General features: G+C 47.8%; 1 protein-coding gene and 1 long non-coding RNA gene across 4 annotated transcripts; one reads left to right on the forward strand and one right to left on the reverse strand.

Moving 5' to 3' along the window:
• Positions 1 to 86: 86 nt before the first annotated feature.
• Positions 87 to 25,887, forward strand: LOC101726412 (solute carrier family 22 member 20). Of its 2 annotated transcripts, XM_004852413.4 has the most exons (10): positions 87 to 1,585; positions 1,656 to 1,759; positions 3,677 to 3,831; positions 6,490 to 6,658; positions 7,209 to 7,332; positions 8,428 to 8,543; positions 17,743 to 17,957; positions 19,772 to 19,880; positions 19,963 to 20,169; positions 24,979 to 25,887. In XM_004852413.4, the coding sequence occupies exons 1-10, from the start codon at positions 1,217 to 1,219 to the stop codon at positions 25,073 to 25,075; spliced, it is 1,665 nt and encodes a 554-aa protein (XP_004852470.2). In that variant the 5' UTR covers positions 87 to 1,216; the 3' UTR covers positions 25,076 to 25,887. The 2 variants fall into 2 exon arrangements, with proteins under 2 accessions (XP_004852470.2, XP_087061111.1); XM_087204985.1 differs by having other exon boundaries at positions 19,772 to 20,169.
• On the reverse strand, positions 13,027 to 19,984 carry LOC110350677 (uncharacterized). 2 transcript variants are annotated; one of them, XR_002397401.2, is made up of 3 exons: positions 19,846 to 19,984; positions 15,341 to 15,389; positions 13,027 to 14,236 (listed from the first exon to the last, which is right to left on the reverse strand). It is a non-coding gene; the product is annotated as an uncharacterized LOC110350677 (long non-coding RNA). The 2 variants fall into 2 exon arrangements; XR_015448853.1 differs by having other exon boundaries at positions 13,027 to 15,389.
• Positions 25,888 to 26,457: the final 570 nt, after the last annotated feature.

A 26,457-nucleotide genomic window follows, 5' to 3' on the forward strand; every position in this document is an offset into this window, starting at 1 on the left:
CCCCTGCTGGAGCCCTGGGGACCTGGGTGGGACCATGGCCTGGGAAGTTGGGGAGGATTGGGCACAGGGACAGGGCCACACAGCTGAGGGCCATGTGGCCTGGCTGGTCTTACACGTCCTGCTCTAGGGCTGGAACCCTGACCTCTGCCTTCCTTTCACACATCCGCCAGTGGAAGGCTCAGGCTGAAACCCAAACCCCTACTTAGCACACACCTGGCCCCCCAGAGGTCCCCAGAGCACAGAGCCTCCTTCAGGTCCTGCAGTGCGGGTGGGGGCTGTCCCTGTGACCTCACCTGCCACTTACATAAGCTGCTCAGCCCCTCTGGGAGTTCAGCTCCTCTTACCACAGATGAGTGGGCTTGGGTTGGGACAGGAGCTGGAGCTGCCTGGCAGTGAGGGATGGAGGCGGAGGTTCCTTCGGCTGAGCCAGACTGCCTGACTCCAGTCTCAGTCACCCTGAGCTTACGTGTTGCCCGTGTCACCTGCTCAGTGGGAGCCCCTGGCCAGTGCCAGCTGGGCCTCAGTGTCTCATAAGTAAGGGGCTGGTTTGTGAGAGGGGTGGGGGAGGCGGGCGATGTTTGTCACATCCTCAGCTCCCCTCAGGAGTTCACTGGATGGGGATGCAGGTTTGGAACACCTGGGGCTTCACCATCGGACACCCTAGGCTGAGGCTGCCTTATTTAGACATTGTTAAAGCATTTTTCCCAAGTGTCACCTATGCAGCCAAGTTCCTGTCCCCTGGAGTGGGAGAAGGAGGGGCTGCCGTAATCACTGGCATCTCCTTATTTGTTACTCTAACCTCTGAGCCCTTCTGACTGCAACTGCAGTGTGGAGCCTGGTGACTGCATCCCCTGTGCTGATGCTGGAATGAGGGCTCCTGCAGTTCTGATGGCCTCCAGAGGAAAGGGAAGGTGGTGGTGCTGCATTCACTGCCAGGGTCCTGCAGCAAGGGCCTGCCGATCTGGCTGTGAGGCGGCCTCTGGGACCCTGTGCTTTTCTAACTCAGGAGGAGAGAGATGGAGAGATGGGGGAGAAAGGGCCTGAGGGAGGGAGCTCGAGGAGGGAGGCCTCCTGTGATGTAACCTGACCCCTCTGAGCTGAGGACTCAGGGCGACCTCTGTGGTCCTCACCCCTGGCCTGATCCTCTACCTCCCAGGGCTCCGCCGCCCCCTTACTTAAAGCCCAGCCAACTGGGCTTCTGCTCAGGCCGCTGGCCATGGCCTTCACAGACCTGCTGGATGCCCTGGGTGGCGTAGGCCGCTTCCAGCTTGTCTACACCGCCCTGCTGCTGCTGCCCTGCAGCCTGCTGGCCTGCCACAACTTCCTGCAGAATTTCACAGCCGCTATGCCCCCTCACCACTGCCGGCGCCCCGCCAACCACACTGCCACCAACGACTCGGGGGCCTGGTTGAGGGCTACCATCCCCCTGGACCAGCACGGAGTCCCTGAGTCATGCCAGCGCTTCACAGAGCCTCAGTGGACCCATCTGAGCCCCAACACCTCTGTCCATTCAGTGGCCACAGAGTCCTGCAAGCACGGCTGGGTCTATGACCGCAGCATTTTCCCCTCCACCATCGTGACAGAGGTCAGAGGGGGCCGGGGGGTGGGGGGCTGTAGCCCAAGGCCGTGGCTGAATGCCCTTTCTCCCCCTGCAGTGGGACCTGGTGTGTGAGGCCCGCACCCTCCGGGACCTGGCTCAGTCCATCTACATGGCTGGGGTGCTGCTGGGGGCCGCCGTGTTTGGCAGCCTGGCAGACAGGTGAGTGGGGGGTTCCAGCAGCCAAGCAAGGGCCTGAAAGTCCCAGCTCTGCATTAGTTTTTCTTTATAAAATGTATTGGTGTATTTTGAAATGGATCATACATATGTCCATGCCAAAATTCCAAAAGGTACAAAAAGTATTCAGGAGGGAAACTTCCCTTTCTCACCCCCGTCCCTCCATTCCAGAGGGAAGGATCTCCAGGAGGTCAGCCCAGTTTTCCTGTCTCTGACCAGACTTTCTTTTCTTTTCCTGTTGTCTCCCTTCTCTTCTCTGCCCTCGCTCTCTCTCCTGCTCTTGTTCTCTCTCCCTCTCTCACTCTCTCTCCCACCTTCCCTCTCTTTCTTTCTTTATCCAGTGCTAGGGATTGAACCCAGGGCCTTTGCACTGAACAACATCTCCACCACTACCTCTCCTTATTTTTTTTGCAACAGGGTCTCACTAAATCATTAAGTTGCCTAAGGTGGCTCAAACTTGAAATTCTCCTGTCTTAGCTCTCAGAGTACTGGGATTATAGGCATGTATGTGCCAACACTCCCACCTTATTTTTAAAGTTTTATTTTAGTTTTGATTGACAATCATTGTACATATTTATGGGGTCCAATGTGATGTTTCAATACATGAATATATCTATCATCTTAAATATTTATCATTTGTGGTGAGAACATTAAAAATCCTCTCTGCTAGCTATTCTCACCAAAAATATTTATTGTTTTATGCAGAGTCAATCAAGTGAACATCTATTATGCTTGTCCCCCAATTTCTTTTTGGGAGGGTTGAGACAGGGTCTCACTATGTAGTCCAGGCTGGCCTTGAACTCATGGCACTCCTCCTGCCTCAGCCTCCCGAGTGCTGGGATCACAGGTATGCACCACCACGCCAGGCTTCGTCCCCCCATTTCTATACAGTGCTGGCTTACCCACACACTGTCGTGAACTGGCTTTGTCTGCATTTAGGAGGCTTCTCCATACTCCTTTGGAAAAAGCTTTCTTGTCCTCCCTAATGTCTGCACTGTAGCCCATGTGTGTGAATGAGCCAGAAATCCCAGAACTCGCCCCACTGGTGAACATCAAGGTGTCGTCCAGCTCCATGGTCTCTTCTGTCCCTCTTTTCCTCCCCACGGTCCTCCTCTCTGTTCAGGTTGGGGGGGTCCTCCTGGACTCCAGACCCAGCTCCCTGCCATGGCCTCATCACACAGTGTCACGACACTTCCTGATCTCCCTATGTGTGAGCTTGTGTCTTACCCAGAGTGTCCTGTATGTCACCAGCCTTGGCTCAGACCTGTCACTCAGAGGTGACTGATAACATTTGTGTAACGATAAGTGAGTGAATTCATGAAAGAAGGAAGAATCTGAGTGAACGTGTCATGGGCACATGGTGAAGAATGCTGTCTGTCCCTTTGTCCCCCTGCCACCCTCCTGACTGAGCCAGGCTGCACACAGGCCCTGGGCCCGCATTTGCAGTGGGGCAGTGCCACAGCCCCAGGCAATGACTGCACCGCCCCGGCCTGGCATTCTCTGACTCCAGAAAAACTGCCCCTGGGTCTTCCTCCCGAAGCCTGGACCTCCCAAGGCCTCACCACTCTGAGTTCTGCTCCGAGATCCCCTTCCAGCCTGGACCCCACACTCACCCCTGGGTCCCTGCAGAATCTCTGCCTTTCCCTGACTGGGATAAATCTGCCTCCAGTTTTCTTCCAACCCATGTTGGAAGAACCCGCATCAACCAAATGCAGGCAGTAGTGTAGGGTCCTGCAGTTGTTTGTGGGGGGGGGAGGTCACCAAGTACCCCAGCTTCTCTTGATTGCCTTGATTCCTGCCACCAGGGCAGAAGGATCAGGCGCAGGCTGTTGATTTGCTCCCTTGGGAGCTGCTGCCACCACCTGTCAGAACCCTAACATCTGTGTCCATTCCTGGGCTCAGGCTGGGGCGCAAGGCTCCCCTGGTCTGGTCGTACCTGCAGCTGGCAGTTTCGGGGGCCGCCACGGCATATTTTGACTCCTTCAGTACCTACTGCGTCTTCCGGTTCCTGATGGGCATGACCTTCTCTGGCATCATCCTCAACTCCCTCTCGCTGGGTGAGTCCAGCCAAGAGAGGCTGAAAGAACTGGGGCTTGAGAGAGGGAAATGGGGCCCCATCCTAGGGCATCTTTCTTATTCAGTGGTGTTGGGATTCTCATCCAGCGACCAACGCTCAAAACCTCCCACCAGGGGTCTGGATTTGGGAAACCTGCTGGCAGTAAGTGGTGAACCCTTCAAGCCGGCCGGTTCCCTGGTCTGGGTTTCAGTTTACTCATGAGTAGACTGAGAGGGTGGTGTTTATTTCATTTTCGAGTTAGCCAGTAATAACCATTTAACTTACCAAGCACCTGCTGTGTGGCAGCTTAGTGAAGGGTCACACAGGTGACTGGGACACAGAGGCCAGTGAGACAGGATGGGATCCAGGGTTCTAAGAAGGGCAGGGTTCACCCCTACTGCAAAGGCTAGGGGTTTCTTAGGTAATCTGGCCTCATAGATGCCACATAAGTGGCCAATGACAGGGTCAGTCCTCACTCCAGACTGGCAGCTCCTGGGTGGTTCTGGCAGAGACCATTGTGGAGTAATAGGAAGCCCACGTTGGACTCACTTAAACTACTTAGCTTCTCCTGGGGACACTACTGGGCTCAGAAACTGCAACTGCCCTCAGCTGTCCAAAGACAAAAGAGATCTTTCTTTTCAGCTGGGGAAATTCTTGGAGCTGGAGAGCTAGGTATAGCACGCAGATGCCTTGGGACAGCTTGGCAAATTAGAAAGCCTTTTTTTTTTTTTTGTACCAGGGATTGAACTCAGGACCCTGTGCTTTCGAGGCAGGTGGTGGGACCACTGGGCCAAACCCCCAGCCCTAGAAAGTCTTTTTAGAGGTGGATTCCTGCCACAGGCCACATCTTATTCCAGGATTGAGCCATAAGAGCGTGGTGACATGCCCACACAAATGCTTACACCTCTCTCCTCTTTTTCTGTGTTTGTTTGTTTGTTTGTTTGTTTGAGAGAGGGTCTCACTATGTAGTTCAGTCTGGTCTTGAACTCATTACATACCCCAGGCTGGCCTTGAACTCACAGTGATCCTCCTGCCTCAGCCTCCTGAGTACTGGGATTATAGGCAGCACCACCACGCCCGACCTTCCTCTTTTATCATTATGCACATTGCTTTGCATCTTTTTTTTTTTTCCCCAGCATGGGGACTTGTATACATTACGCAAGTGGTCTCTTTACCAGCTAGCTATACCCCAGCTCCTGTTCCACATCTTGAGCCTTCCACTTAAAGACACCATCACTGGTTCATTTATTGGTTGAGGGCCTCCTGTGTGCCAGGCACAGTTCTAGGGACCAGAAATGCAGTAGTAACCAAAGCAGACTCTGCTCCTTGGAGTCCTTGTGCCTGCAAGGAGAGACAGACAATGACACCACAAATAAACGAATCATAGGAGTACTTCAGAAGGTCGTTGGTGCCGTAGGGGAAACGGAAGCCCTCAGAGGGGAGAGGAAGGTAATGGGTAGGATGCAGGGGAATGGTCTGCAGTTTTAATTTGAGTGGGCAGAGAAAGGACTCAGCGATGAGGTATCATTTTGAGCAACACTTGGAAGAGTTGAAGGAGTGAGGCCTGCTGAGATCTGGGGTGGAACCATTCAGCAAGGGGAATATCTTGGGCAAAGGCTTTTGAGCATCTGAGGGAGATGGGGGAGGGCAAATGCTGGGGGCCAGGATAGGATGGCAGATCCCTGGCCACTTTCAGAACTTGGCTTTAATTCCAAATGAGGTGGGAGTTACCAGAGGATTCTGAGCTAAGTGGAGAGCTGAACTGATTCAGGATTTAAGATTTGACAAGATCTGGGCTACCACCAAGTGGCAGGAAAACAGAAGCAGGAGGCCAGGTAAGAGCCACTGCCATCGTCCCAGAAGAGCCAAGGCCAAGGTGGACCAGGTAGTGGCAGCAGGGCTAAATCGGGAAGGCAGAAACAATAGGACTGGCCAGTGAGTCCGACCCACATGCTCACTGCTCACTGGAAGGAAATGTCTTCATGGATTTGCACCTCTGCCTTGTGATGATGTGTCTGAATTTATTGAACCAGTCCCCTATAGATGGACATTTAGGTTGCTTCAAATTTTGCTATTTACAAAAATCTGCATTTTTGTCTCTGCATGAGATTGAGGATCTTTTCATAGGATTACAAGCCATGGTATTTCCTTTCCTACGGACGCTTCTTACCCTTGCCCTTTTCCTTTCGACCTGTTAGTCATTTTCCTAATCATTTATAAGAACTCTTCTAATATTAGGAGACATTAACCCTTTACCTTTTTCTTGAATTGCAAATATTTCTGCTTTTTTTTTCCTGACATGACTTGGCTGTAGCATTTTTTTTTTTTTTTGCTAATGTAGCTATCTCTTATTTTTATGAATTCAAATTTATTGAACTTTCATTTTATTGCTTCTGGATTTTGTAACATTCTTAGAAAAAGACTTTCTCTACTCTATAAAAAAACATCTAACCATGAGTTCTTCTACCATTCTTGTGGTTTTATTGCTTGCATTTAATTCTTCTTCCCCCTGGGTATAAAGAGTGAGGTAGAGATGCTTTGGCCTCTGTCTCAGTGAATCTTGGAATGAGTTTAAATTGCCACAGTCCTGACAAAGGGGCAGGTGAATTAAGCCACTGCATAGACGTATCCCTTGTGTGTGTTGCCGTTTCCTCTGCAGTTGTGGAATGGATGCCCACCCGGGGCCGGACCATAGCAGGCATCTTGCTGGGCTACTCCTTCACCATGGGTCAGCTGGTCCTGGCTGGTGTCGCGTACCTGATCCGTCCCTGGAGGTGGCTGCAGCTTGCCGTCTCTGCTCCTTTCCTGATATTTTTCCTCTATTCTTGGTATGTACCCCAGAGCTGGGCAGAGGAGGCTTCCCTGGGTGGCCTAACCCTCACCTGGCCCTATGAGAGGTCGAGTGGAGTGTGCAATGCCTGGGATTTGCTGGACTTGGTAGGGACACAAAGTGTGGCAGTTCCTCATGGGACCATGGGCTCCTGAGTACTGGATGGCTTTAGGGAAGCTCCAATTAAACCCTTCCTCAGTAGCGTGGGGCTCCAGGCCTATCAGATGCTTTGCTTTCATCAACTCTTTTGTGCCTTTCATGGCAATTTATAAGATGAGAATTAAGGCACAGCCCAGTGAGGGTCCATAATTTATTCAAGGCCACATGGCTGGGATCAGAAGCAGATTCAATTTGGGGTCTGTCGTATTCTCTCAGTGATCCTCTGTGTGATGTGCTGCAAAAAATGGAAAGGTAGCATGTCCCCTAGACTTCTGGTTCTGAGACAGGAAGACAGTGTATGGTCTGAAGGTGGATGGAGGTGTAACTTGCTTTAGGGGCTGGAATGACCTCTCCCCAACCTTGGTTCCTCTTCCTCCTTCCTAACTCAGGTGGCTGCCGGAATCGTCCCGATGGCTCCTTCTTCATGGCAAATCCCAGAAGGCTGTGCAGAACCTGCGACTGGTGGCTGTGGTGAATGGGAGAAAGGAAGAAGGGGAAAGGCTGACCATGGAGGTAAGTGGCATGTGTGGGAGGAAAGCTAGGGACGATCTTCTGTCTCTCTGGCAGCCTCCAGTCCTATAGCATTTGACAGCTTCGCAGGGCTCTTGTGCACCAGGTGCCAAGGCTGGTAATGGCCAGGGCGGGCAGAGCTCTGCTGTGGGAAAGGAATGGTTCGAGCATCATATGGCTGTGCAACCTGGGCCAATGATTTAACTCCTTTGTTCATGAGTCTGCCCGTTTGTGCAATGAGGAAATAACCTCATCCGGTCAAAATTTTAATTATATTTTAATCACATTTAAAATAGTGAGAGGCATAGTAGTGCATGCCTCTAATCCCAGCACTCTGGAGGCTGAGGCAGGAAGATCCCTTTGAGTTCAAGGCCAGCCTGGAATACACAGTGAGTTCAAGGCCAGCCTGAACTATATAGTAAGACCCTGTCTCAAAAAAAAAGAAAAAAGAAAGAAAAATAGTTATCATAAAATGAAATTATTGTAGAATCAATAACAATAGTATCATTTATTATAAATGCTAATTATAAGATAGTTATATTTATTATTAATATATGCTATTTATTTTTCTTTCTTTCTTTCTTTTTTTTTGGTAGCGGGGATCAAACTTGGGACCTTGCACTTTCCAGGCAGCGCCAGAACCACTGAGCTAAATCCCCGGCCCAATATATGCTGTTTATTAAGCCCCACGCAAGGCACTATGCTAATAGTCTGACATACATAACTTCACTTAATGTCTCATATATCCAGTGAGGAATTGGACTTTAGACAAGTAATTTGCCCAAGAACACCCATGGGAGGTGGCTGGCCCTCTCAGAACCCCTGCTTTTAACCGCTGTCTGACACTATCTCAAAGCCTATTCAGGAATGGGGTGAGGGTTCCTCTGAAACTACAGAGCCTCAAAAGTGTGGGGGTATATGTGGAGCCTCCAAGGCATTGCAAAACCCTGGACACAGCTTGCCGAGGGTCATGAATCCCAGGATGAAGAGGAGACTGGGGCTGGCCACTGTGGCAGGGAGCACATCTTCGGCTCTCTGTCCAGGAAGAGGGCATTCCCCAGCTCCCTCCCTGCCCCTGATCCAACATTCCTCATCCAGGTGGTGCGCTCCTATGTCCAGAGCGAGTTTGCCAGTGTCCGTACCTCTAACTCCGTCTTGGACCTCTTCCGAACCCCAGCCATTCGCAAGGTCACCTGCTGTCTCATGGTAGTCTGGTAGGTGATGGGCTCAGCCCGAGTCTTTGACCTTGGCAGGGATATGACTTTTGTCCCCACTGTCAAACTCTGTCCTCAAACAGTGAGCAGGGAGACTTGTGTATCCCTCTCAGCATGAGCCCCTCTGCAATGTGGTGACAATGAGACACGGAGCTGACCTAGGGGGCCACACCTGGGCAGTAGGTCTCACCTGGCCATAGTCTTGTCCTGGGTGCCCACGGGGTGTGTCTGCTCTGAAATAACACTCCCAGGTCCAGAAGGGAACAGACAGGCAACAGTGTCCATGCAGCGTGACAAGTATCCTAACAGCAGGTGATATTTAGGGGGTTTTTAAGGTTGCCAGAAAGGAATTCCTGACAGTACATAAGCATGAAGATGTGGAATGGATAAAAATACAAAAGCAGCCCTAGTGCCGCAGCACTGAGTGCAAACAGACACAGGGGCGGGGCTGGTACAAAATGACCAGCTCAGTTTCTCTCCACTGGACATATAACTCACTGAAATTGATATTTATGAAACAGGGAATGCAGGCAATTAATTTCTATCATTCTCTGGAACAGACCAAGCATTCTCCTTTAGTAGTTATGTGCTGAGCTGACCCCAGACTGCCCCTATGACCTCCACCAAGTCAGTGAGCCTCATGGTGCTTTAGTTTCTACTTTTATTTTTTTGTTTTGCATTGGGGTTTTTTTGTTTTTGTTTTTGTTTTTTTTGGTACTGAGGATTGAACTCAGGATTTTGCTCTTGCAAGGCAGGTGCCAGAACCCCTGAGCTAAATCCCCTGCCCATTTTGCTTGGTTTTGACACAAGGTCTCATATGTAGTTCAAGTTGTCCTTGAGCTCACTATGTAGCCTAGGCTGGCCTCAAACTCACTGTAATCATTCTGCCTCAGCCTCCGGAGTGCTGGGACCACAGGCATATGCCACCACTCACTTCTGCACTGGCCTGCAGGGTGCTGATGAGGATCAAAAGTTAAGGAGTCTGAGTGTGATGGCCCATGCCTGTAATCCTAGCACTTGGGAGGCTGTGACAGGAGGATTGCAAGTTCGAGGCCAACCTGGGCTATAACACTTCCCCTCCCCACAAAAAAAAGAAAGAACAAAAGCTAAGGCACACAGATGAAGAGGTTACACAGTGCCCAGAACCCGGGAAGGTCTCTGGTAAGGAGTCTCTGTTGTCTAGTTTGTGTTTGGGGTCATGGGGATTCCTGGGGTTCAGAGACCTAGAGGCAAGAAGAGGGAACATGAAAAGTGGTAAACTTTCACCTGCTTCCTCCAGACCCTGTTGTAAAAGCCTTCCACTAACTTATATATACTTTTCCTTTCCTGGGTAATGTCCAAATTTCTTTTGTTTTTGTTGTTGGTATTTGTTTTTGTTTTTGTTTTGAGACAGGATCTCACTGTGTAGTTCAGGCTGGGTTTAAATTCATTTTGTAGCCTAGGCTGGCCTTGAACATGAGCTGATCCTCTTGCCTCAGCCTCAAAAGGCCTGGGACTATAGTTATGTGCCAACATGCCCAGATGAAATTTCCAAATTTCAAAAGCAATACATATTTATTGAAAAAAATTTTTTCTCCAAACAATCCAGACACATACAGACAGTGTAGTGAATTGGTTAAGGAGCACATTTCAGGAATACACTGCATGGGGACCTTGACATGCACTGTAAACCCTATAGGATAAAGTCGTTAAGATAGCCTGACATCAGTGCCAGGCCCTGGCACTGGGCTGTTGTTTTAACTGACATTGGGCATGTTAATGGTTATTTAAAAGCCCAGGTATATTCTGGTTGGCCGGAGTCCACCATTGTCTAGCTCAGTGGATAAACTCCTTCCTCCTGTCTCCAGGGACAGGGATCCTCCTGTCTCGCTGCTGCCCAGGCCCAGCTGCTGTTGGTAAATCCCCCGTCAACTGCACTCTGTGCAATCCTGAATTTGTCCCCCTCTCTTCGGTCACCTGACACTTTCCATCTTTGACAGCAGGTTCTCACACACTAGGTTTTTCTGAAACATGCTGCCAATGTCAGTCTTGCCTAGGTGGCTTTCCAGGCTGCTCCTAGGCCAGGCTCAGTAAGAAGACTTGGGAGCAAGGATGCCCTCATATTTCCCCCTAGTGAGCAAACATACTGTCAAGCAAAGGATATGGATGCAAACCAGCTCGATTTTCCTTTGGTTGGTTGGCTTTTGTAGCACTGGGGATTGAACCCAGGGAGTGCTGAGCCTTTATTATTTTATTTTGAGACAGAATCTCATTAAGTTGCCAAGGCTGAGCTTAAACTGATGATACTCCACCTCAGCTTCCAGAGTAGCTGAGATTACAGGTGTGTGCTCCCAAACCTGGAAGACCAGCTAGTTTATGACTCATTGTCCCCTCACATTACCAAGATTCAGCAGCTTAAACTGGACAACTTTTATGAGTTTACAGCCCTGTGGTTCAGGAGTTCAGGCATCATCTGCCTGGGTTCCCTGCTCAGGCTCATATGGAGCTGAAACTAAGGTGTGGGTCAGACGAGGGTTTCCAGAGGCTCTGGGGAAGAACGCACATCCCAGTTCCTTTGGATTGTTGGCTGGGTTCAGCTCCTGACAGCTGTAGGATGGATGTCCCTGCTTCCTTGATGGCTGCTAGCTGGGGCCACTCAGTTCTTCCAGGCTATCTGCACTCTTCCCTGTATAGACTCTCTAGACTAGACACAGATTTTTTTTTTATCCAGCTTAAGAGTTTATTCCCAAAGAAATGATCCCTATTTGGCTGGGGATTTAGCTCAGTGGCACTGTGCCTGCCTCGCAAGCTCAACCCCGAGTTTAATCCCCGGTACAAAAAAAAAGAGAGAGAGAGACTCCTAGGGGGTCAAGAGTCAGAAATGATCCCTATTAAAATTAATCTTAAGTGGGCCAGGGATTTAGCTCAGTGGTTCTGCTGTCTGCCTCACAAGTGCAAGGTCCAGGGTTTGATCCCTGGTACCAAAAAAAAAGACATATCAAATGTATGTAAATCATTATGGTGGTTCTATAAAAAGATTCATATCATTTAAAACATTTTTTGTCACTATTAAAGAATTCAAAGGCAAGTGCAAGGACCCAAGTTCGATCCCTGGTACCAAAAAAAAAAAAAAGATCACATGCCCCTTCACTCCAATAACACTTCACTGTCTTTGAGTTCTTTTTTTTTTGGTACCGGGGATCAAACTCAGATCCTTGTGCTAAGAGCACATGATCTTAAGGGAAGAAACATCTTGCTTAAGCTCCCACAAGTTCCTCCTTTTTTTTTTTTTTTTTTTTTTTTTTTTTGCAGTACTGGGGATCAAACTCAGGACCTTGCACTTGCAAGGCAGGCGTGGTGCCACTGAACTAAATCTGTGGCCTAAGTTCCTCCTTCTTCTGACTGCAGCTCTGGTGGTAAAGGAGAAGCCCCGGGATCCCCAGGTGTTGAGAGTGTACTTGAGGAGAAGACAGTATTCTCAGTTCTGCCTACTTCCAAGACAGGCAAATTCAGAGAAGAAACAGTGGGGAAAGGAGCTACTGGACTCTCCTTCTGGGTGGTACATGACTGGCCGCTCTCAGTTTTTCAGAGAAATTGTTCTCGGTTGAATTTGAGGTTATTTGTGGCTCCATCTGGGAAAGGCTCACAGCTGCTACATTTCAGTCCTTTCAGATATTCTAGTTTTATATTTCTAAGTTTCAGCACTTAATCTGTAATTTTCTCTATCAGGAAGTTCTGTGTTTTTGTTGCCTAATAGATTCAATGAGGTTGTCTAGTCCTTTGGGGTTTTCTTGTAAGTAATCTAACAATTTTCCAGCCCTCTTTCTTTCTTTCTTTTATTCTTTCTTTCTTTCGAGAGGGAGGGTACCGGGGATTGAACTCAGGCCCTTGTGCTTGCGAGGCAAGTGGCGAAACCACTGAGCTAAATCCCCAGCCCTTCCAGCCCTTTTTCTACTTGATGTTTGGCAAGAAATTTCTTTAGTGTCTTCTCTTCTGAGTTGGTTTTCATTTTTTTGTTTTTTGGGGGTTTTTTTTGAATGTAGATGATCAAAATGTCTCTCAGCTATGAGTTTCTCACACAGGTAAACACGCTAATAAAGCATTCTTCTTCACCTCAGTGAGGTCCTTTTCGGTAAGGGACAGCACTGTGGGCTCCGTGGCTGAGATGGGAAGTGGAGCCTCTTCAAGTATGGGAGCTGGGGATGTGTCACCCTGCCCTGACTGGGGGCTTTGCCCTCCGAAATAACTGCTAGACACAAGTTTTTTTTTTTTTTTTTTTTTTTTTTTTGGTACCAGGGATTGAACTCGGGTCCTTGCGCTTGTGCAGCAGGAGGCGAAACCACTGAGCTAAATCCCCAGCCCTAGACACAGATTTTAAAAAGACTCTTTAAGTCAGGCTTTCCTGACAGAAAAAAAAAATACATCTTGGCCTGGGGATTTAGTTCGGTGGCACTACACCTGCCTCCCAAGCACAAAGTCCTGAGTTTGATCCCTGGTACTGTAAAAAAAAAAAATCTGTCTTTTTTTTTTTTTTTTTTTTTTTTTTTAAAGGAGGAGAGGTTTATTTAGCTTGCAGTTTGTGGAGGTTCCAGTTCAGAGTTGTCTGGCTCCAAGGCAGGGTGGCAGAGTGACCTGGAAAAGGAGCGTCCCAGAGAAGTAGTTCATGGCAGGCAGAAGACAGCAGCAGCAGCACCAGGCTAGGGCAGCCACCCTTAGGGTGGGTAGCACTCACAGCCAGCGTGGGGCAACCTTAATCCTACCTAGAACTGTGCCAAACCAGTCAGTGGGCTAATCTAGTGATCACACATCCTTGATCCCAGCATCACACACCCTAGATCCAGCCCCTATGACCACACGAGGCTTTGGGAGACATCTAGACACAAGCCGTAATGTCTGCTCCTGGTTTCTACCTATCTTCCTATTTCCTCAGTCCTCTTTGCTGGCTGGCTCCCCCAGCTAGCCAACTTCTGAAGGTCTGAGCTTATTCAACCTCCCTCCCACACGCTGAGTTCCCATGGTGATCTGATAAGACCATCCCACAAGGGGTGCAGGTCAGTGATAGAGCACTCACCTAGTGTGCACAAAAAGAAGTGACCACACAGCTCTTGTGCAGCCCTGAGGCTAGGCGGGGCCATGGCAGTCGGGCCCAGCACCCTGCAGCTGGTCCTGCCGAGACCTGCAGCCAGGCGCCTGCAGGAGGCACTGGGAAGCCACAAGGGTCGATGCTGTTTTTACAACTTCCTGGAAGTCTGTAATTATTTCCAAAAAAAAGTTTTGGGCTTTTTTTTTTTGAGACAGGGTGCCCTTGTGTAGTTCAGGCAGGTCTCAAACTCCACTCATCCTGCCTCAGCCTCCCAAGTGGTGGCATGCGCCACCGCGCCTGGCAATTAAAATTTGTTAAAAAGGAAACCTGTAAAAAAAGAGAAATAGTCCCTGGGAGCCGAGGCCTGCGCAAGTGCTAGTGCCCTGCCCCGCACTGGGTGGCGCAGTGGGATCTCCAAAGCGGAAGCCCCTACTACGCCCTCAAAGCCACTCTTCCCACTTCCTGGTTTGGTCTAAAGACCTGGAAGTCACCTGCCCTCCTCAGTTTTCAGTCTTTATCCAGTCTGTCAGCAAGTGTCGTCAGCTCTGCCCTCAGGGGAGATCCGTAAGCTTCTCCGAATCTTCCCAGGTGGCCCACCGGCTGCTCCTCGCTGGAGTGTGTGCAGCAGCAGCTGACGCCGTGGAAAAAAAAAAATCTGTCTTAAAACCAACTGATTTGAGGGCCGGGGTTTAGCTCAGTGGTGTCATTGCCTGCCTCGAAAGCGCAAGGTCCCAAGTTCGATTCCCAGTACCAAAAAAACAAAACAAAAGAAACAACGGATTTGAGATCTTAATTATACTTGCAAAATCCTTTCACAATATCTAGATTACTGTTTGAATAGCTGGGGAAAAGTGCGTGAACACCTGTAGCAGGAATCTGGAGACCATCTTAGAATTCTTCCCATCACATATATCTTTTATTAAGATATAACATATATACAGACATGTACAGTGTTCAGTTTAGCAAATTTTCACACACAGTGCATACCTATTATCAACAGCCAGATCAAGACAACCATCAGGTGCCCCCTGGTGTCAAATGGAAGATTATGATGGATTTTCAGGCCTGGTGCAATGTAATTGCAAGGGTCCTTTTAAGTGGAAGGTCAGGCTGCAATGAGCTTTGGAGATCCTGTGCTGCTGGCTCTAAAGCCTGAGGAAGCAGCCACAACCCAAGGAATACAGGTGGCTTCTAGAAGCTGGAAGATTCCACTCCCAGTTCTGCAGAAGGAAATCAGCCCTACTGTTATGGCTTGTATCTAGATGTCCTCCCAAAGCCTCAGGTGGAGCTTTCTGGAGGTGTGTGAATACAGATTGAGGGTGTGTGATAACTAAATTAGTGATGGCTTAGCATAGTTCTGGGTATGGATAATGAAAGCCACTCTGGGTGTGGCACCTATCAATAGGCTTGTAGCCTGGATGGGATAAAAGGGAGGCTGCTGGTTTGCTGCTTGCTGCCTCCTGCCTACTCTGCCATGGACTATCTCTCCTCTGCCATGCTGTCCTGCCTTGGAGCCAGCTGAAGTATAGACCGAAACCTCTATAAACTGTGAGCTAAATCTTTCCTTCTTTAACTTGTGGGTATTGTCATTTTGTTCTTTTTTTTTCTTTCGGTACTGGGCATGGAACTCAGGACCTTGCATTTGTGAGGCAGGCATGGTGCCATTGAGCTAAATTCCCGGCCTGGGTGTTATGTATTTTGTCCCAGCAATGAGAAAAGTAACTAAGACACCTACCAACTCTGTTAGTCCAGTAAGGCCCATTTCAGACTTTTGACTTCTACAGCTGTAAGATAATACATTTAAGTCACTAAATTTGTGGCAATCTGTTACAACAAAAATAGGAAACTACTACAGAAACTTCATCCCTTTTACTGTTGATGGAAATTTGGGTTCTTCCTAGTTTTGTCTATTAGAAATAGTATTGGTATGAGCATTTTTGTACATTTCTCTTGGTAAAAATACATGTGCATTTCTGTCAGATATACACCGAGGACTGAAATTCCTGAATCCTGAGGTATGAGTATGCTTCTCTGTAACAGACAGAAACATGCCACTTTCCAAAGTGATTGCACCAATTTACACTCCTGTCATCAGTGAATGTCCCAGCACAAGATCTCCAATTGATCCACATGCCCAACCACTCTTAGTATTATATATCATTTTAATTTCAGCTACTATTGTGAACATGTAACGATATCATACTATAACTTTAATTCACATTCTTCTGCTGGCTAATGCGTGTAGAAATATTTTCTTTTTTTTCATTAAGTTTATTGGTACATTTTAGGTATACAACACAGTTACATTCATCATTGGGATCTTGTACCTTTACATGATGCATCTTGGTTCTTATTTTTTCCTATTCCCCTGCCCTCCCTTCAAGTAGAAATATTTTCATATACTTATTGGCATTTTGGATGTCTCCTTTTACAACATGCTTATCTAAGACTTTGGCCAAATTTGTCCTCTAGGTTGTATATTTTCCTTATTGCCTTATAGGATTATATATATTTTCCATAGTTTTTTTTATATTGGTTTTTGCAAACATCTTCTACTTTATAGTTTCCTCTTTTCATAAAATTCTTATTTTGGAATAAGTGTATACTCATAGAAAAATTGCAAACAAAATATAGAGTTCCTATACATCTATCACCCAGCTTTACTTCATATTATCATTATCATCTTTAATTATCATAGTATATTTGCCCAAAGTAAGAATTTGGCATTGATAATTTTTTACTGATTAAACTAGAGACTTTATGTAGGTTTCATTTTTTTTTTTTTTTTAAGACAGGGTCTCACTCACTGTGTGGTTCATTTTGGCCTTGAACTCACTATGTAGCCTATGCTGGCCTCAAACTCATGGCAATCCTGCCTCAGCCTCTGAGTGCTGGGATTACAGATGTGCACCACCATGCCTGGCAAGCTTCACTGGTTTGGAAACCACATTACATTTAGCTATGATGTCTCCTTTGATCTGTGACAGTTTCTTGTTTTTCTTTATTTTTCATGATCTCAACAGTTTTGAAAAATATTAGTCATGTATTTTGCAGGCGGTCCTTCCCTCTGGGTCGGTCTACTGGTGTTCTCATGATTAGCATGGGGAAAGTCCCACAGAGGCGCTGTAGCCTTCTCTTTGTCACATTAGGACATTCATGACATCAGCATGACTCATTCCTGGTTATATTAAACTTGAGCACTTGCTTCAGGTGACAGCTATCATGTTTCTTCACTGTAAAGTTAATAATGTCCCCTTTCCATATTCTCTTACTTGAAAGTGAGTTCATCCCATATATAAGGGAGAGAAACTAAGCTCCATCTCCTGGAGGGGTGTTGTTTCTGCATATATTGTTTGGAGCTCTTTTATAAGAGTTTTGGTTTTTTGGTTTTTGGTTTTGGGGTTTTTTTTTGTGGTGCTAGGGATCAAACCCATGGTCTTATGCATGCTAGGCAAGTGGTCTACCACTAAACTAAACCCTCAGTCCAAATTTATTTGTTAAATAATTTATTTAGACTCATATATATGTTTGGGTTACAATTCAGTAAATTAGTTATATTATTTAGTAAATGTTACAATATTCAATTTACTTCCCAAATTGGTCCAGCTTTGGCCATTAGCAGTTCTTCCTCATGGGCCCCTGTGTCCTTTAACTTACTTCCATCTTCTTCTACAGTGGTACCTCAGTTCACGAACTTAATTCTTTCCATGATTCTGGTCACAAACTAAACTGATCTCAAACTGAATCAAATTTAATTAGGTTCGCATCCAGTTCAGTTTGCAACCAGGCTCATGGAAAGAATTAAATTCGTGAACTGAGGTACCGTTGTATTTTTACTTTTTAGCACCACTTTAATTTTAGTGCTGAAGTGTTGCAGACAGGGAAAAACCAAGCACATGCCACAGCCCACAGACTGGAATCAGGAGACTGGGTAGTTGAAAGAGATGTGGAGAGAGAAGTCTGGACTCCGAGGCCAAAGTCAGAGACTTAGGAGACCAGAAAGGGATGCTGTTGAAAGTCAGGGTATCTTCACTCCTCAGGGTGGAGAGATGTGTTTGGCCCATCCTTTGTCCCCTGACCTAGGCCCAGGATGGTGATCCATAGGGTGAAACAAGACCATTCTGCCACTTTTCCTAGGTTCTCCAACTCCGTGGCCTACTATGGCCTGGCCATGGACCTGCAGAAGTTTGGACTCAGCATCTACTTGGTACAGGCTCTGTTTGGGATCATTGACATCCCAGCTATGCTGGTGGCCACCACCACCATGATTTATGTGGGCCGCAGGGTCACAGTGGCCTCCTTCCTCATCCTGGCAGGGCTCATGGTCATCGCCAACATGTTTGTGCCTGAAGGTGAGTTACCATCTCTGCCCTTACCACCCAGCAGAGCACCCAGACTCAGTTTCCAGGAGGACAGGGAGGCCCTGGTGTCTGGTGGGCAGCAAACACCATAAGGGTATTTTCTAGTTCTGGAGAGAAAGTGACTACGGATTAGTAGTTTTTGTGAAGCACTAAATGTCTTGTGTCAGTGGAGGAGGAGGAGCTCCAAAGGACACAGGTCTGTTCTGAGATTAGACAAATGAACCTAGAGCCACTGGGGGGTCAGAGTGCTGGCTTTTGTGTGGCCACCAGGCATGCAAAAGGGTTGAGAAGTCAGGGTTCAGACCTCAGCCCAGCTGGCCTTGGAACAGTGGCTTCCAGACCTGGCTGAAAAAGAAGCCCCTAGTCTGGGGCTTCTGTCTTCAGTAAATCCATTCAGCCACACTCAGAACTATGCTAATTCACACAGGCCCTTTGCAAGCTTCAGTGCTCAAGAGCTCCTTGTCAGTTCAGTGGGGTTCTCCAGGGCCAGCCCCAATCTGTATTTTAGAAACTACCCAGTGATTCTTCAAAGAAGCCAGAGTTGACTATCAGGGACCCAGCACATGTGCTAAACCACGTGCCATGTGTGACCCCAGCCTTGTCACTGTGGCCTCGGGCAGGTTGTCTAACTTCCCTGTGAAATAGATGTTACTATTGGTATGTTAACATATTTTCTTCCAGTGCCCTTTTCTATTTATAGATTTTGTTTTTGACATAATTGACATCATTTGATATATATGTATATATAAATGCACATATAATAATGTAAGTAGGATTATCTATATATATGTGTGTGCATGGGAATATACATACACATATATATTCACTTTCATTAAATGTTATAACATAAATGTACTTTTTCACATTAATATAAACAAATGTTTCATGGGCCTGAATTTATGACTTTATAATATTCATTGAGATTGGTGTTTCTCAACACTGGCTGCACATTAAAATCTCCTGGAGACCTTTAAAAAAATACTGAGATTTGAAGCCAGGCATGGTGGCAACATCCCTGTGATATCAGTGGGTATCTGGGAGGCTGAGCCAGAGGATTGTGAGTTTAAGGCCAATCTGAGCTACATAACAAGACCCTGTCTGAAAAAAATAAATTTTTAAAATACTCAGGCTCGAGTCCATTCCCAGGAGGCTTTGATGGACTGGACACAGGGTAAGGCCCAGTATGGGTGTTTTATGGCCTCTCCCCACCCTGATTCCAGTGTGCACCTGGGATGCCACCAATCCAGAGGAGGAACTGTAATACTATTGACACTGGTCCTGGTGTGGGACATTTGACTTGAGTTTTTCCAAACAACAGCAGGACATGGATATGCATAATGAAGGTAACAGCAAACATGACTGAGAATTAAGCATAGCACAGCCAGCTGAGGGAAATCCCAGGATCCAGAGGCTGGTTTTGTTCTCATTTAACAGATGAGAACTGGGAGACTCAGAAATGCTGCAGGTGACCAGGTCACCCCGCTGGCTCGGAGCTAGGGTTTGAATTCAGGCCTGATGCCAAAGCTTGTCCAGCCTCCCTCAGAGGCCTGGGTGACAGATGCAATACCAGGGGAAGGAGGCAGCAGTCAGAGGAAGGCAGTTCCAGGACTTTTGTGTCCCAGGTGGCAACTGAGGTGGTGGAAATCGGGGGTTTCCTCCTGGGGTGCCAGGTACTCCTGCCCTGGCCCCTTGGCTGTACCTCCCTGCCTCCTTCCCCTGCAGTCCCTGTGCTGCACCCTGTGCCTCCTCCTTCCCCATCCCCCTAAGCTCCCACCGTACCCCTCCGCCTCCCTCCTTCTGTGTAGACCTGCAGGCCCTGCGCACGGCCCAGGCAGCGCTGGGCAAAGGCTGCCTGGCCAGCTCCTTCATCTGCGTGTACCTGTTCACGGGAGAGCTGTACCCCACGGAGATCAGGTGGGCGCGGGCGGGCGCCCAAGTGGGGACCAGCCCTGCTCTCTGCGTCCAGCCCGGGCTGCTGACCAAGCCCCTCCCACAGGCAGATGGGCATGGGCTTCGCCTCCGTCCACGCCCGCCTCGGGGGCCTGGCGGCGCCCCTGGTCACCACGCTCGGGGAGCTCAGCCCCATCCTGCCTTCTGTGAGCTTCGGCGCCACCTCAGTCCTGGCGGGGCTGGCTGTCCTCTGCTTCCTGACAGAGACGCGCAACCTGCCCCTGTTGGAAACCATCGCCGCCATGGAGAGGAGGTGAGAACCAAACACAATGCAGGGAACGGGAAACAGCTGGGATGGGCGTGGAAAACCAGCGAGCTTCCGGCCGGCCGCTGCCTGCTGCACTAGCTCAGCCAAACAGGATTTGTTGGTGCATATCTGTAATCTCAGCACTCTGGAGGCGGAGGCAGGAGCACCCCAAGCGAGCCTGGGCAACTAAGTGAGATTCTTATCTCAAGAAATGAAAAGGAACTAGAGATATCACTCAGTGCAAGGGCCCTAGATTCAAGCTCCAGTGTCCCCCCACCCCCACCCCAGCCAATTGTGGACATAAAGCAGCAGCAGGGAGCCTGCATTTCCCTTTATCCTCTCCAGGCTACAAGCCTTTTGGGTGGTGCCACCACACCTAGTCTGGGGCTTCTGTCTTGGGTAAATCCATTCAACCACACTCAGAACTATGCTAATTCCAATCAGTGGACTAATTTTTACCATACACCCTTAGTCCCAGTATCACATACCCTAGATCCAGCCAGCTCTGAAAAGCCCCACCTATGAGTGCATGAGGCCTCAAACTTCTGATCCTGCTGCCTCAGCTGCCTCAGCCTCCTGAATACCTGGGGTTACAGGCATGTGCCACCACACCAGCTGTACTTTATTTATTTCAATGCTCAATTTGGCTAAGATTTGAACAGCGGGAATCTTTTGGTTTCTATGTTCTTTTCACATTCTTTAAGCATGTCCTTGTTTTCTGCTACCACAGATATCCTAAGCTCACCCTGGTTTCCCTGCCATACTCCTGAGAATAGATATTACTTCGAGTGTCCTGATTCATTTTAGTATAGAGTGGTATGTAGAAGCCAAGATCTGGGCCAGGGATGTAGTTCAGCAGCGTAGCACCTGCCTGACAAGCACAAGGCCCTGAGTTCAATTCCTGGTACCAAAAAAAAAAATTGAAGCTAGAATCTGGGCGCAAAGTGTCATTGTCATTGGATTATCTCTGCTCTTGAGGCCTGTCAGTGGACAGAGGTAGAGAATGTAGGTTCCTACATGTAGATACATACGCCCTGTCTATAGATTGTTCTGAAATCCATAAGTTCACACCAATACCCCCAACTCCCATCTAACACCACAGGACTCACCCCCCTTTTTTCTCTTTTCCTATTTGTTAACTCTTCTCTGATGAGAAGTCTCCTTCCCCCTGCTCTTAACACCTTTGCTCACTTGACCCCCATGAGTCCCTGGTAAGTAACCACCTTCACTGTTGCTCTGGGCCTGCACAGAAGCCAGGCTGTGCTTGGCACAGGGCTCCAGCTCTGACTCCACATCAGGCCACCCCTGGCAGGGACATCCTCCTCATCCTGCTTGGCCCCTGCAGTCCCAGGCCAGGCTACCACATGAGGAGTGCCCTCCTCACCTGACCTGACTCTGACTGGGCCACACCCCATGCCAGACACTCCCTTGTATGCCTAGTCTGACTCCCTGGTCACCACACCTGGGCTTCCACATACCCCACAGGGCCACCCCTGCACGTGGACATTACCTTGCTCTGCCCCATGGATGACTCTGGGGTTGTTCAGGAAAACAAGGGAAAAAAGAACACTTTGCCTATGCTGAGGATAACACTGGGGGGAGGGTGTCACTCTTTTTTGGGGGGGGGGTACTGGGGACCAAACTTGGGACCTTGCCAAGCAGGCACGGCACTGCTGAGCTACATCCCTGGCCCATCACTCTTATAAAAAAGATGAAAAGCAATTGCTTGACCTCCCGGTGTCCCAGCTGCACTCCTAGCTAGGTCCCCATCTCAGGCTTCCCTGGGGAACAGAGCAGGGCCCACAGTGCCCCCAGGTAGATGAACCATGTCCCTAGTCTGTTTGTATCTTGTTTAAGTTTCTACAGAAGAAATTTATTTTTTTTTTGAAAGTAAACAATTGTTGGTTTATTTGAGCTCTTGATAATGTATAAAGTATTTCTTTCCATTTTTAAGAATTAACATCTTTGATCATCTTTTTTTTTAAATTCTTTTATTGGTACATTTTAGGTATACAGTACATTTACATTTATCATTGGGTGCTTGTACCTGTACATGATGTATCTTAGTTCTTTTTTTTCCCCCATTACCTGTGCACCCTTCATCCCCTCCACCCTTCCCTATTTACATAGATTTCATTTCCTTTTTTTTTTCTTTTCTTATAATTTTTCCTTTCTCTTCTTCCCTTTCCCCTTCCCCTCCCACCACCCCGACACCTTTGGACCTTTCCCTATTTCAAATTATCAATTATTCATTTTAATTCTTATTTACACTTTTAGTTTTTCACACTTGAGAAACTATTCAGTATTTACACATGTGTGTCCTATTTATTTCACTTAAGAGTATGGCCTCAATATGCATCCATTTAGCTATAAATGTCTCTAGTTTCTCACTCTTTATGGCTGAGTAGTACTCCATTTTATAGAAAAACCACATCTTTATCCAGTTTCCAGTTGATGGGCACTTGGGCTGTTTCCAATCTTTAGCTATTACAAACTGTGCTGCTATAAACATGAATGCACATGTATCGCTGTGGTATGATTCTTTTAATTCTATAGAAGAAATTTAAACCTGTGGCTTTTTAAAAAGGAACCAGAAGACCACACTTATGTGCTGAGGAGGCCAAGGACAGACTCAGGAAGCAGCATGTCCAGGCAGAGCTTTGCAGGACAGTAGCCACTGGCTAGAAGGGCTTTGCAAGGTGCTGGAGGCCCAGGGTCTTACCTGGGGCTTGAATCTGGCTTTTTGCAATTTGAGCTGATTACTATTCACTAAGTTCCTACTATGCACCAGGCACAGAACTGAGTATGGGATGTAGACTGAAAAAACAGATGTGATCTCTGCCCCCTGGGAGCACGGAGTGAGATACACAGAGAGAAAATGCCCACAAATAAACATGGCAGTGAGAGAGGCTGTGTGAGTGGCTGAGGATGCCTGTAGGCTTGGAGAAGGGGTGTGTACCAGGCTGAGGGGGGCAGGGGCATGTTCCTAGCAGAGCTATTTTTGTAGTGTTGGGAATTGAACCCAGAGCTCCCCACGTGCTAACCAAGCACTCTACTGAGGCAAGAGACAGACAGGGTGGGAGACACCCTGGCTTTATGCTCACAATGGACTGGATTCCTGCTGGCTCTCAGAGTCCAAAAGAGCATCCTGCCCTCACCATAAGTCCTTAACATCCTGACAAGAGCCTTTAAAATATGCTCCTGCCCTTATCACACATCCATGACCTCTGGCACAAGGGGCATGTGCTCTAACTGCTTTAGTCACCGAGGGTGACCCCATGGTCATTCTAATATCATTAGCATTGTGGTTTTGCTCTCCCCCAGGGCTCCGGCAGCCACGCTGGTTCTGCCTATGCTGGTATAGAGTAAAAAACACCCTCTTCCCATGTGAGGGTGTAGATTTTCACTTAACTGGACACAGTCCCCTTGCATGACAGCTGAGGCCCCAAGATCCAAGAAAGGTCCCAATAAATACCTCAAAGCCTAAAGCAAAGAGGCTACTCTGAGCTCAACTCCTTCTTGAGTTTTCTCACCAGCCCACTCCCACCCTTTGGAGTGTATTTTCCTTTAATAAATCTCTGTCTTCCTCACTACTTCTGTGTGTCCTGCTCAATTCTTTATTCAGAATACAAAAAGCTTGGACATCCCATGAGTCTCAGACCAACTGTTTGGTGACACTACCCCTGAGCTACATCTCCACCTTATAATTTTTAAAAATGGTAAGAATTCCATTAGGCAGTTTCTTGGCCCCCAGGCAACCTCTCTTTAAGTCTAGAGCTAGGGAGATGGCAGTGCTCCCCAAGGCCTGACAGATGGTAGAAAGACCCAAAAGGCAGCCTGGCCCACAGAACTTTCCAGAGCCCCACCAGATTACCTTCCTTGGAGCTTTTCCCATTGGAACACAGTTGGCAAAACCAATGAGCCCAATGCACCCAAGGACAAAAATCAAGGACTAAACAGTTCAAAGGGAAGAACAGGAAATGCAAGACAGTAGAACAAAAAGAAAGGAATCTTCAACATGAAGAAATCATCATAAAAAATTTTACAAAGCAAAAATTTAGCTGGGCATGGTAGCCTATGCCTATAATCCCAGCAATGGGAGGCTGAGGCGGGAGGACTGAAAGTTTGAGCCCAGCCTGGGCAACTCAAGTGAGAATCTGCCTCAAAAAATTGAGGGCCCGGGATTTAGCTCAGTGGTGCTGTGCTTGCCTGGGAAGCTCAAGGTCCTGAGTTTGAATCTTGGTATTGGGGAGAAAAAAATTGAAAAAGAGCTGGGCATATGGTTCAGTGTGAAGGCCCTAGGTTCAATCCCCAATACCACATATACATACATATATATATATGGGCGGGTGTGGTGGCACACACCTATAATTCAAGCACTCAGGAGGCTGAGGCAGGAGGATGGTATTAAAGCCCTGAATGAAGAGATTGGAAATATGGAAATACAAGTGTTCAAAAGTAAGGATAAAAACTTGGATAAAATGGTTGGAATATTGAAAAAAAATCTAAAAATGGAAACTGCTAAATGTAGATAGGAAAAATGGGCAAAATAGGTAGGTATTAAAACAAGAACATAGAGCCAGGTGTGGTGGTGCACACCTGTTATTTCAGCACTCTAGGAGGCTGAGGCAGGATGATTGCAGAGTGAGCCCAACTGAGGCAATTTAGCAACTTAATGAGACCCTGTCTCAAAGAAAAAGAAAAAAAGGAAAACAAAAATGTTCTGGGATATAGCTTGTGAAGGCCTTGGGTTCCCAGTACTGAAAAAAAGAAAAAAAGATAACGATAACAAACTTTCCATTTACCTTTGAACAGAGTCAAAGAAAACCTCTCCAAGAAGGATGCAAGTGACAAGAGTGAAGAAATTTCTCTTCAGCAGCTGCGAGCCTCTCCCCTCAAAGAAACCATCTAAGCTGCCCAGAGCCCAGTGCCAGCTGGCTCAGCCTGATCCAGATTGTCACTGGGGCTTCTCCTGGGGTCTGGAGTGGGGTGGGACAGCTGGGACCTGGTCCACTGAAGGACACCAGCAACACCTTATCTAGAAGAGGCACCCCCAGGCCCAGGCTCGGCCCTCAGAAGGAAGCCCTCGCTGTTCGCAATCACAAAGGAGAAAGCACCTTGGGGCTGTAGCAGTGAAAGTCCTGCTTTCCTCTCCTCCAAATCTGCCCGGAAACCTCCATTTGCTCTGCTTCCCCTGTAGAACGCTGTGTCTTTTACGGTGTAGGGTGACATCTCTACCACAGGCTGTCCTTGGAACAGCCCCGCTTGACTTGAGGAACTTCCAGAACTCATTCTATTCTATCCATTTGGAAAAAGTGAATACTCCTTGGCTTGGAGCTTGTGTCTGTGTGAATTACCTCCTCTTTAGGCAAAAGTCTCCACAGGAGGACTTCCTGCTGATTTTTTTCCCCTTTTTTGGTGGTGGTGGTACAGGGCCTTTGCACTGAGCTACATCCCCAACCCTTTGTTTTTTGGGTTTTTTCCCCCAGCCCTTTGTTTTTGTTTTTTTGTTTTGTTTTGCTTTGGGTGACCAGTTCTAGCTAAATTGCCCAGGCTGGGCTTGCTATCCTGTCTCAGCCCCCAGAGTGCTGGGATTATAGGTGTGAAGCACCACACCCCACTTCCTGCCTACTTCTGTAGCCCCTTCTATATCCTCTTCCAGGGGTCCATGCAGATGGTACAGTAGATAGCTGATGAATAAATGATGAGACCAGATTCAGGAAATGGGTACTGACCCTCGCTGTCCTTTGCATTCCTAGCCGGAGGGCTTTGTAGAAGTAGGAGCTGGTTTGGTTCCCCAAAGTTCTCACCAGGGAGCAGTGCTAGCATGGCACAGCATCCGCCTGCCCTCAGACCCATTTCCAGCCCGGTGGTGCTGGCAGATTTACCGAAGTAGACTGAACAGTTACAGCACCCCTATTTCTCTTTGTTGTGTGTAGTGATCTCTCCAGTGGTTCCTCTAAGGCAGGGCTAAGTCACCTTTGCTTGACTGTGTCCTGCACATAGTAGGTGCTCAGTTCATGTTCCAGTAGTAGGTGAGAGTCATGAAGAGAAAAAACAATAACTGCCAAATACTGAGGGAAGAGGCAGAAAAACTAGATAGGGACCTGGGTACATGAACACGAACTTACACATGTTTGAAACCAATCTGTTAGGCCTAGTGCAGTGGTGCACACCTGTAATCCCAGCACTCAGGAGGCCGAGGCAGGAGGATCACCATTAATTCGAGGCCAGCCTGGACTGCATATGAAACCTTGTCTCAAAAAAAATCTAAAGAGAGACCAGTGGGTCGGA

This window comes from Heterocephalus glaber, unplaced genomic scaffold (assembly GCF_053883595.1).
Source record: "Heterocephalus glaber isolate CG9 unplaced genomic scaffold, H.glaber_assembly_v1.0 deba00000594, whole genome shotgun sequence".
Taxonomy (NCBI): domain Eukaryota; kingdom Metazoa; phylum Chordata; class Mammalia; order Rodentia; family Bathyergidae; genus Heterocephalus; species Heterocephalus glaber.